The sequence below is a fragment of the Dendrobium catenatum genome, unplaced genomic scaffold (assembly GCF_001605985.2).
Source record: "Dendrobium catenatum unplaced genomic scaffold, ASM160598v2 fragScaff_scaffold_1483, whole genome shotgun sequence".
Taxonomy (NCBI): domain Eukaryota; kingdom Viridiplantae; phylum Streptophyta; class Magnoliopsida; order Asparagales; family Orchidaceae; genus Dendrobium; species Dendrobium catenatum.
This window is the reverse complement of record NW_021319945.1, coordinates 1,132,431-1,144,790: the sequence shown is the minus strand read 5'-3', so window position 1 is coordinate 1,144,790 and position 12,360 is coordinate 1,132,431. Positions and strand designations below refer to the sequence as shown.

General features: G+C 33.4%; 1 protein-coding gene across 2 annotated transcripts in view; it reads right to left on the bottom strand.

The window, feature by feature from the left end:
• Positions 1-5,810, bottom strand: part of LOC110115419 (DExH-box ATP-dependent RNA helicase DExH6) — an 87,173-nt gene extending 81,363 nt beyond the window's left edge. The window contains exon 1 of one of the 2 annotated variants that reach the window (XM_028700337.1): positions 5,425-5,810. In XM_028700337.1, the coding sequence (XP_028556170.1) occupies positions 5,425-5,548 (124 nt within the window). In that variant the 5' untranslated portion in view covers positions 5,549-5,810. The remainder of the gene's footprint in view (positions 1-5,424) is intronic. The other variant, XM_020848634.2, reaches the window with a different exon arrangement.
• Positions 5,811-12,360: the final 6,550 nt, after the last annotated feature.

Below are 12,360 nucleotides of genomic sequence, written 5' to 3'. Positions count from 1 at the left end.
TAGTGAAAAACTTCTCATAATAATGAGCTAAAGTATCAGCTCAAACAATAATGAGCTAGAACCAAGTAGCTCCCAAAAAACACAGCCCAAAACCAAGCAGCTCAGCTCAACCCAAGAGGTACCCAGCAGCCCAAAGACCAAAAGAACTCAAATAGCTAGCACACCCAAGGTTTGTCATGCCCAAGCACTACCTACTCATGATCATTGGATGTTTTCCATCATAGGATAGCATAAAATAAAACCAAAAAACAATAATATTCAAATTACAACAAAAACAAAAATAAACTAAAATTTGCATGCATCAGTAAGTATGCACATTTTATTCCTTAATGAAACCCCTACATCGCTGTCACAGTGGCTGCAGCATTCATCAGGGAGGTGGTTAGATTGCACGGGGTTCCAAAATCGATAGCTTCTGACCGAGATAAGGTATTCCTCAACCAATTTTGAAGGGAGTTGTTCAGGTTGCATGGTACAATTCTTAAGAGAAGCACTTCCTACCACCCCCAGACGACTGGCAAACGAAGGTAGTCAACAGGAGCTTGGAGACTTGCTTAAGGTGTTTTGCTTCGAAAACACTAAGGATGTGAGCCAAGTGGTTAACATGGGCCAAATACTGGTACAATACATCGTACCACTCCGCTTCTCAGATGACTCCTTTGAAGGTGATGTATGGAAGGGACCCCCAAACTTGGTGCATTTTGGGCAAGGAAGCACACCAATTTCGTCAGTGGAGCAGTACTTCAAGGAAAGGGATACTGTGCTAGAATAATTAAAGAGACACTTGTTGAGGACACAGCAGATAATGGAGAAGCAGACAGATACACATAGGAGGGACATCCATTTTGAAGTAGGTGAGACGATGTTCTTGAAACTGCAACCATATAAACAAAAGACAATAGCCTAGAGGAGGAATGAGAAATTGGCCCCAAGGTACTTCGGGCCCTACGAGGTAGTAGAAAGGATTGGAACTATGGCATATCGGTTGAATTACCCTGACTACCACCATATACCCAATATTCCAAGTGTCCTAGTTGAGGAAAGCTCTAGGGGAGCAGATAGTCAATACAGAGCTACCGGCAACACTGACATAGGAGTTAGAAGCGATCATAGAATCATTGGAGCTAAAGGGGGTGAGATCAGATAAAGGGGGGAATAAAAAAGTGTTGATTAAATGGAGGGGCCTTCCAGACTTCGACGCCACTTGGGAAGCGTACGAGAGGGTGAAGCATCAGTTCCCTTCATTTCACCTTGAGAACAATGTGAGTCTTTGGGAGGGAGGTAATGTTAGGCCGGCCCAAGGAGGGCCAGTTCAAGTGTATCAAAGGCGGGCCAAGGGTGGGGAAGAACCAGGGAAAAAGAGAGAGAAGAGGGAGGCTGCTGGTGTGATGGGGCCCACACACTAATTAGTGATGGGTTGGAGGGAAAATTTGAAATTAAGGGATGTTTAGGGAACTAGTAATTGTCTTTTTGCTTTAATTACTCTCTTCTTGCTAGGGTTAAGATTATCTTGAATAGCCATCTGCTAATCATAGCATATGGACCATAAAAATCATCTTGGGATGTTGAGTTAAGATGAAAGGCTATATATGCCAAGTCATATATATTTTTCAAGCAAAGCTTACGGGCCTTAGAACTCTCCTAAAGTTTTGGTTCACATAGTTGGATCAACAATTATCTTAAACCAATTGGAGGAGAACAAGAATCCCTTGTGCAATGCTTTCAACTAAAGCTTGGGAGTTGATCTCCTTAAAGTTGATGCTCGGGTTTGTCCGACTATCTTGCGTGGACAGTTCAACTTGGCTTTCATTAGTCAACTCTTCTTTCTCTTGAAGAATTTTGGTTGCTTTTAGAAATTTAGGTGATTTCCTTACCTACATACATGCAATACTTCGTAATAGAGTTGAAGAGTGTTTTCTATTCAGCGGACATCACCTTTAGAGCTATGAAGTTATTAATGACATAAATTACTTAAACTCCTCTCTTAATCCTTAGAACATGATCCATTTGTGGATGGAGTGGCTGAGATTTAGATCAAAACTTTTTATTATTAGATCCGAGTTGAAGATCTTCAAGAATATTGTTATCACATTTATCTACTAATTCTTGAATCTCATGGTCTCCTCTCGAATACTCCTTAAGCTTATCATCTTCATCCACACTCAAGTGTCATGTCCCGATTTCATCCTTGAGTTGAATATTAAACTTGCACCATTGAAATTGATGCCAACAAAATCTTTGCACTTACCACCTAAAAAGGTATGGGCTGCGGTAGAGGTTGAAGCTAAGGTGGTGGTAGTCTTCATTGATGGAGGTGGAGAGTTCTGACGTTGTCGACCTCCTTAACCTCTCCTCTTTATGTGGATGGCTTCTTTACAAATAAGGTTGTGGGCTATTAATTTATCTAATTGTCAATATCGAATACAGCGCAAAGTGCTCAGGGGCTGCTACACCATTGCCCCAATGTAGTGTTAAATAAGTGTTCCCACATCATGGATGAATGTGATAGGAAATAGCCATCAATAACACAGAAATATGCTGATTTCAGAGAAAATCAGCAATAATGATGCAGAAATTTCTGAAAATTGGAGAGAAAACACAAGGAAACTTCTTCTATTCAATCCACGAACAAGAAAAACAATACAAGATACAAGTTTCTTCAATTAAGAGGAAAAAACAACTCTACAAATCTCTAGCAAAGCCTAGAGCCCAAAAGAACAAACCCTGGATCTCAAATCTCTTCTGTTTTATGGTCTTTCAAGTTTGCTCAGACATCTAAAGTTGAGCTTTATTGCATGTAGGCTTGGTTAGTAAACATCCAACTCAAGTGCATAACCTTTTGGCTTTAATTGCTCACCTTAAGTCAAGTTTGTGTCATAGGCTTTGCTCATTAAACCAAAGAGAAAAATCATTTAACCCCTTAGCATGGCTAAATAAATTCAATCAAAGGATCATTCAAACACAAAGCATTAGCTAAAAAATAATATAAATAGACCATTTTCGCCTCAACCTTATTCTTATTGAGGTTATAAGGATATCCATTCGATTCTTGAGTTTAACTTAGAAATGCATGAATAATCCTCAATAATTTAGAGTCACTTAGTCTCTAGTAATAAAATTTCAACTGAACATCACCATAAAAAATCCTTGGTAATAATAATCAAGTTATGTAGCCTGACTATGAACATAAAAATATCAATAGGTATCCCATTTTACGCTATGGTAAAGGGGAGCCAATTGCTTGTTAGAACGACTCTTAAATTGGAGGCAATTCCCATTTTCTAACTCTTGAACTTTCTAATATCAACTTTGACCAACTCTAGTGATTATGAGCAAATTTTATGCTTTTGTATGATCTGATGGAATTAAGTTGAGATTTGAAATTGGCAACTTCTACATATCTTAATAACTGCTAAGCATTTTGCTTTAAGGTTGGACAATAGTACATATGCTCGGCTTCTCTTTGTGCAATTTGTCGTGTTAAGTAATTGTCACACTCTACCATTATTACTATGACATCTGAGTTGACTCATGAGTAAGACTTTTATAAATATCACACCATCTAAAATAGTACTTTTTTGAATTTTGCCTAATTTACTTTCACTTATGTTGTTTGGCAACTTTCCAATTATCAAGAAGTCAATGACTAGCTTATATTTGAAACTAAGGCTTCGTTTGGGATGGCTTTTTAACTACTTCTTAAAACAACTTTCTAGTAAAAAAATTTAAATTTTTGTACTAAAAAACTTCTTTAAGAAGCAGTAAGAAAGTCGTCCCAAACAAAGCCTAAGTTGATCAATCAACATAGACCTGGACTCGTTCAAAACAAGAATGGTCAGCTGTCTGATTAACATGGCATGTGGATTTCCATGTTTTGTCAACATAAATATCAAGTAATTATCTTCTCTTGGGGAAAGCCTCATTATTATTATTTTCTCAAATTTAACAATCTCAACCTTAATTTTATATAAGTAGAGAGTCAAAACATGCTTGATGACATCCAAGTCCAACTGACCTTGACTTTGACTCACCACTAATAGGTAGTCATTGAACCCAATGGGAAGTTACAAGTTCTTATCTAGTCAGAAATAAACTCCACAAAAAAAAATATTGTCTTAAATTTAAAATCAAAATACAACTTATCCATATATCAAAATTGAAAAATGAAGTTTATACTATGTTGCCCAATCAATTAAAGCTAAATAGGCAAGTCGGTCATGCTTGTCATGCTGATTAAAAAATTTTCCCAGATTTATAGTAATGTTCAGTACCCCAAAAATTAATAGAAAAAAGGCAACTCTCAAATCTAGAAGTAGAAACCACATAAGTCAATTCTATGAAGTTTTATTCATTGTGCTTTCAAAATAGGTAACTGTACAAATAATATAAGGATAGCATATTTACTCAATCCAACACACATTTGGACAAAATAGTTCCAAGTCGGTAGAATAATCCTCCTGTATCAATTCCTCACTTGAATTGCCTTTCCACTTTTTTGGCCAACTAAATAACAAAAGCAAATACCAAAATAAGTACTTTTTTAGTACGGGTTTCTACTCGCCTGAAACCAATCAGCAAACCAGTTTTAAGATTTCAATTATGCAAGCAGAAAATTCCATCTTTACTAGAGGCAATCAGCCAACCCCACACCAGTTTATTCACAACTTCCTGTTATTAGGTCCATTTATAATCGAAAATTAATCCACGTAACAAATAAATCCCAATCACTTCATGTACTCCTAAAAAACAATTAACTAATTAATTAGGTAATTATCAATATAATTAAATATCAAATACTTATTAAATTAACACCAAAATAAATAGTTTGATAATTAGTACTATAATTAATAATTAAATTATTTGATAATCAAGCAAACTTCTAATTATGTTATTTATCATTATAAATTATTCATGATAATTAAAATTGAAATTAATTAGAAAATCCTATTTAACACATAAATTAAATTCAGAACACGTCAAAAATTAATTTTTAAATGAACCAATCATCTTAAATCCTGCACAACAGTGTCAAACAGTTTCATAAGATTTATAACAACTTTCTTGCCAAACAGTTTTTCAGGATTTAACTTACCGGGGATTTCTAAATCCGGATTTAGAGGACTTGCTAAATCTTACTAAAGTTAAATCCTACTTGTTCTCAAACAGCCCCTAAAGATCACATTCAAGGTTCTAAGACGCACAAGCCGTTACAAATAGCTAATGGCTTCCATACAGACACGTAAACGAAAACAGTTCTTGAAAAGTAATAGCATTGGAGGTAATTTTATGAATTTGTCGGCTCAAAAAACCCAAAGAGCAATTTCTCACATTGCCAAAAAAAAAAATAATTGAAACCTAAACATTAAAATGATAAGCAGCCGCAGAACGGCTGCTTCAAAATAGAGTGTCAGATGACTTGATAACCTTCTCCATCGGATTCGCGGAAGTCTTCGAGGATTTTCCCAACTCGAACTCGCGAGGATTCGTTAAGAAAGGCCTGATTCTCAGGCTGCTTGCCTCTCGCTTTCTTGAACCTTTTACCTGTCATATCTTCCCCTCTCTTCTTCCTTTAGCCGGTGCCCGAGTGAAACAGAGTTACAATAACTATCTCCCCATCTGTCTGTCTCTCCCTTTGTCTTCTCAGTGCAATTCTTTTGCACGTCGGTGAGCGTTGCCGCTCGCTAGGTTTCGGGTCAAAGAAAAAGGAAAACTTAGACGAATCGCATGCACGGCGTACAGTGGCGCAGGTGCGTGGTGAAGCGAGAGCATTGGTGTGGTGAACTGTCACCACGTAGCGAAATTATTCTGTGAGAACGCCCAACCAAAATGAGTCAGATTTTTGGGACTATTTTTTTATTGTTTCATAAAAAATTTTATTAAAAAATTAAATTTTTTATATTAAAAAGTTATTTTAAGAAGTAAAAAAAAAAAGTAATTCCAAATTAAGCCGTTGGCCTACTACTCGGTATAAGGCTCGTTATCGCCCTTGGTATTTGGCTCGGTACTACTGATGTGGTGTATTCTGGTTAGTCTCCGGACGATAAATTGCGATCGGCATTCACACATACTATTCTCTCAACTACTTAGGTCCGCCTGGTTCTGATCAAATAAAAAGTTGCGTGTAGCGATATTTTTTTTTTAATTAGGATCGATCATGACCAACTTCATTAAATAATAAAAAATATATAAGGGATATAAATTATAATGCAACACAAATATAAGACAATAAAAGAAAAACTTACCACTTATGTAATAAAATTAAATTGTCATCTAAAAAGAAAGATACCATTAGAATGAGAAAAATTTCCTACTAAGCAACAAATAAATACCCCAGAAGAGAATCAAACCCATAGAATACACAAGAGAAGTCCGCCTAGAACAAGAGTTTAAAGGTAGAAATCTTATCAATCCAAGATGATAACCAAACCCCATCCACGAACATCTTCAACACAGGCACCAGAAGAGGGCCTCATACTGACTGTTACATCCAGCAAACAACTCTTTATCCAGTGATCGAACCATCTTCAAGTAGATCAACATAATCACAATAATACAACTCATGCAACAAAAAATAAGCAGTGATTAAAAAACTCAAGATAGAAGATAAAAAAACCCAATCGCAAGGACTCGTATTGGAAGTGATGCCCTCTTAGCATTAAAAAAAAAACTTCAAAAGAGGGTCAAACCCATTTAACAATCAACATAAAACTGCCCATAACAATAGCCGAAAGCTAATCCAACCTCCCAACAAACTCAAATAAAAAGGGACAAATCCCTCGGTTGCTACAAACGACCTTCCAAGGTTATATCCAGGATGTCGGCCCAACCTTCCAAGGGACACATACGGATTAACCAAATCATCACCACCCCTAAACCTAGCCTTCAAAAAATCAACAACTGCAAAATCTGTCAAATAAAGCCAACCAAATAGAAGACAAAAAATTATAAACCAATAAAAAATCATCTTAAAAAGGCCAAATATAACCCAAACTCAAACAAATACATACAACCAGAAAAAAGAAAAGACGTCAATACAGAAACAGAACTTGTCCAACTCCTCCAAAGCAAAGACTCGAGTAACCAAATGCTTAATAACATGGAAAGATTTCCAAGATGCAATTTTTTCCAAAATAGTATTTTTTGCAAGGTTGTCCACCATAATAGAATAATTATTCTTACCAACAAATCTTCTATTATTCCTTTCTCTCCATAAAAAATATATGGTACATGAAGTAGCAAGAAATAATAATTTTTTTGATTTCTTCTCCAAGTTAGAAGCTTGAATAAAATCAAAAACCTGAATTAGAGCAGGCCTAAGAAGAAATTATCCAATCTTGACACCAAATCAGAAACAATGCAAAAGGATAAGTCACCTTCAAAGAAAAGGTGATTATGATTCTTCTTTGTTTTAGCACATAAGATACAAGTAAGAGGCACATTCATATTCCTTTAAGAAAGAATATCAGTTGTTTTCAAATCTTTCAATAAGTTCATACAAGCAAAATAAGAAAACCTCATAACAAACCTTTTTATGTCAAATCATCATAAAAGGCTGCATGAAACATCTTAAACGAAGGGTGAGGCACCCCGCTCCAAGAGATATAGGAAGTCGCCTAATTAGAAATGGAAATAAAAGAAACAGCCAAAGAGACCTTTGTTGTAAAAAAATATGGGAAATACTAGCACCCGGAAATAATCAAATCACCCACAAAAGCATTTCTAAAAGAAGAACTAGAATTATAATCAATCAACTCATTAAGTGCTCTTCCCCCACACCAAGGATCCCAAAAAAGAGGGAGCTATTAGGATAAATAACGAAAGAGACATTACTTTTTAAAGTCTAGTCAATAGATCAAATAAATTTCTAAAAAATATATGTTTTTTTAGGAGAAGGCTTTCAAAGAGAAATATACTTGTGCTTAGGCCAACCAGCCAAAAGGTAAGAACCATTTAAAATACACATAATAATAGAAGAAATAAAAGCAAAACATAAAGCATTAGGATCAGGAATACCTAGACCCCAAACATTCTTTGGCTATAAATATCTTTCCAAGCTATAATATGAATATTTCTAGTTGTTGCATCCTCAAAAAATAGAAAATTAGAACAAACGTTCCTAATAAATTTGAAATAGAACCTGGGAAGAATGAGTCACATTATCCAATAAGAGACAATGTTATGAATAGTAAACTTAAGAAATTGACATCTCCCTATAAAAGAAAGGATTTTAGCTTTCCAACCAGCAAGAAGCTCAATAATTTACATAAGAAGTAAGCCTTTATAAGAAATAGGAAGCCCTAGATACTTTATAGTATAATGAGTAATGTCAATATTCAATATCTCACTAATATTCCTAGCCACAAGACAATTATTTGAAAAAAAGCCATAATTTTCATAACAATAAGCAAAATACTTCAAAATATCCCTAAGCCTTTCATCATTAAGAATAGAGGCTTCCCCAATAATAAGGACATCATAAGCATAAAGAAAATGAATCACCAGTATTAATTCTCTTAAAATTCACATCATTAGACTTATCATCTAAAAAGTTAGATAAGGAATCTATAACAATGCAAAATAATTAAGGCAAAAGAGGACAACCTTGACGAAGATCAGAAGAAGAGTTGAAAACCCATTAAAAGAACAATTTATAACAACAGAGAAAAAAGTACCCTCAATACGCCCTTTAATTCAAGTAATTAAATCCATAGGAAAGTCTTTATTAGGCATCCTATATAACAAAAAATCTATCAAGACAGTATCAAAAACCAAGTGCTAAGCTTGTAAAAGTTGAAATCCATTAGAGTATTAATAGGCCTACTATGCATGCTAAAAATTTTGAATTAAAACCTATAATAATTCAGATGGTTTAAAATTCCCAGTTTGGAATAACTTATGTTAAAGATCTAAATTAATATTTAGCCAATTTTTAAAAATATGTATAACATTTAAGTATAATGATGTTAATAATGATGCTATTAGGCTTAGATTATTTTATTTTCTCTAAGGGACAAGGCTAATATGTGATTGAATTTTTTACTTCCATGCTCTATAACCACTTGGAATGAGTTGGCTCATAAAATTCTAACTAAATATTTTCACTCCAAAAATTGTCAAACTTAGAAATGATATCACATATTTTGCTTAGTTTGATGAAAAATCAATTTATGAAAGTTGTGAGAGATTTAAAGAAATGCTTAGGAAATACCATGACCATGTCTTACCCAATTGGTTAGTTATTCAAACTTTTTATAGTAGATTGGTAGGATCTCTAAAATCAATTATAGATGCTTCAACTGGAGGATCTTTAATGTTTAAACCCTTTGAGGAAGCATATGAATTAATAGATGAAATCACAACTAATAATTTTCAAGACCTACTGATACAATAAATCAATAGTCGGAGTCTATAAATCATATGCTTCGTCGATTTTAATTATACAAGTTATAACAAATTCTAAGAAACTAAATATAGTATGAGTAAATTCAGGATTAGGATATGGATCGTCTATGTATTTGGAAGATCAATATTTGAATTATAATGAAGATAATAGTGTGCAAGGGATTGAAAATGAGAATTTAATCGGAAGATAAAATAATCCCTATTCCAATAGCTATAATCCAAGTTGGAGGAATCATCCTAATTTTAATTGATCCAATAATAATGTTAGTGATAAGATTCAATGGAATTCTAGTTAAAATAATCAAGGTAGAAATTAGAACAATCATCAACAACATGTTATTATTTCTAGACCTTATTATCCTCGTAGATTTAATCAAAATAATCAGCTTGAAAATAGAAAGCCACCTTTGGAAGAGATAGTGATTCTATGGAAGAGATAGTGATTCTATTAGAAACTCAATTGCAAAGTCAAGTTTCTTCTATTAAAAAATTGTAAACTCGATTAGGATAGCTTACAATCTCATTTAGTAGTAAATATAATGGATCATTGTCTAGTAATACTAAAGTTAATCCTAAGAAGAATGAAAAATATTCTAGTGGAAACCGCTTGATGAGTGGTAGTGATGTACTCCAGCCAATTTGATAAATATATGCATGTTTGCTTGAAGAATAAAAACTTAAAACTATTTAGGAGATAACCCATCTTGTGTTCACGTATGTTGTGTCAATTGTTTTAATTTTCATGTTTCATATTTTGATGTTTAGAAATATTTTGCATTTATTGTATGCCTATATTTAATATTGATCAAAATTATGATTAAATTTCTAAAAAAAATTTGATGTGCCAAAAATTAATCTAGCACCGTAGCGCTAGGTATTGAAGTGCCGCTGCATTCACATTTTGAGTGCTATATAATGAAAAACTTATACTGCAACGCTAAGCTCTTGGGAAAAATACTCATACGAGACCACTTATACAGCAGCGCTAAACTCTATGATATATCATATTTTTTTTTAGACATGTTGAATGCACTAACATTCATATGCTCATGTGACTGAAAATGTGTGAAAATAAGAAGATGGAGATATTGTATGTATGTCATTATTTATACATTATGCACATTCCATATAATTCTTTAAGAAGGAGAAATTGTTGGTATGTCATTATTGATACTTTATGTGCATGCCATATAATTCTATGAAGTGACGTATGTTGTTTATGCATGTTAAAAATAATGATTGTTTTTAAGTTCATAGTAAAAGTAGTCATATTTGTACATGTTGAAAGTATTGATGGTTATATGTGCGTTCAAGTGGAGATATAAAAATTTGTGGCTGGTGTTGGATATTTTATGTGTATTAAAGTGGATATATAAGGGCTTGCGACTAGTGCTGGATATTTTAGTTGCATTAAGTGGATATATAAGGGCTTGTGCACCTATACAAAATGCTCATATGTTTTTTTCATATATTTGAACATATATGATATGAAAAAACAGAGGTATAAGTGGAATTGGAGGTATAATGAAGTGAAGGAGGAATGTGAACTAGTGCATGTATTAGTGGAAGTGGATGCATAATGAGGCAAAGGGGAAAATTGTGAAATGTTTAAAATGAAACATTAAGTATAATTTTCTTTCATGTTATTTCACCTTAGACTTCATATGAATGCTTATGTTACTATTTCTAATGTGTGCATATTGTCGACACTATTTTCATATTAACATATAGTTGATAGTTACAAGACACAAAATAAATATCATGTTAGTTCATTATGAACATATTTTAATATTCATACCATATTATATTGATGTGTAAGTTATTTTATGCGTATATTGAATTTTAAAGTTTATTTCGAATAACATACCAAGCAAGTGTTATCACTCTTACTTTACTTGAACATGTTATTTTAGAAAATGAAAATGTTCCAATTGAGTAGATGCTACTGACACCCATTGAAACCTATATTATGTATGTTTATTTCATAATCTCATTATTTTGACTATCATGACGATTATATATGATTGGGTAGAAAAAGAGACTAGACAATGAGTGTTGTGTATAACTCTCTTGATTTTATCCAGGAAAGTGAATGAAAGAACATTGATCCTATAATTTATTATTTTATTTGATCATATAAAGATACTCTTTGTATGTAAATATTAAAGAAAAATATGTACATAAGAAAAATTCTTTCTAATCAAATATTGGGATGTGACACCTCAGGACATGCCTCTTATTCCTAGAGGCTTGCCCTACATGTCAAATCCTAAAGTATTGCCTATAACACCTGCCGAATGCACTGACCTAATTTGAGGGGACTACTATAGAGATAGGCATCAAGTATACATCTTCTAGCTAGTTCGTCCATATGTCTGTGTTAGTCTACATTGGTTAGATTATGTATTATGCTTTTATTAATTATAGGTGCAGCCTTTTCTATAACCCTCCTAAACCCTATAAATAAGGAGTGAATGAGCATATTTTAGAGGATCATGTTCCACTTATGTTGTAGGATTTACTTACAGAGACATTATAGCTTTTAAATAACTCTCAATTCTCATTAGTTTCCCTCACTTATTTTCTAGCTTTAGCCTGACAATAATAAGTAATAAGGTTGAGTTTCAGCACATATCCTATTCAAAAGCTCATAAATGTCCCATAGATCCTATTTGACTTCAACCAACAAATGTTATCTTACAAAATAGTCTAAGGATATTTTTAGATTTAAATGAGAAAGACAATATGTTTGATTGCTACGTGTTTAGCTTCTTCATGGTAAGAAATATCATTGTGTATGGACACATTTTTCTTTATAATTTTGATTTGTTTTATCAGCTCTTGTAATTGTCTAAGTGCGCTTAAGAAGAATATTTAGAGGAGTTGTCATTGTTGTGAAAAAACTAGAAAGTGAGGTTGTTTCGAAATGTTGTTTGGTCTATAGACTTCTCCACCTGT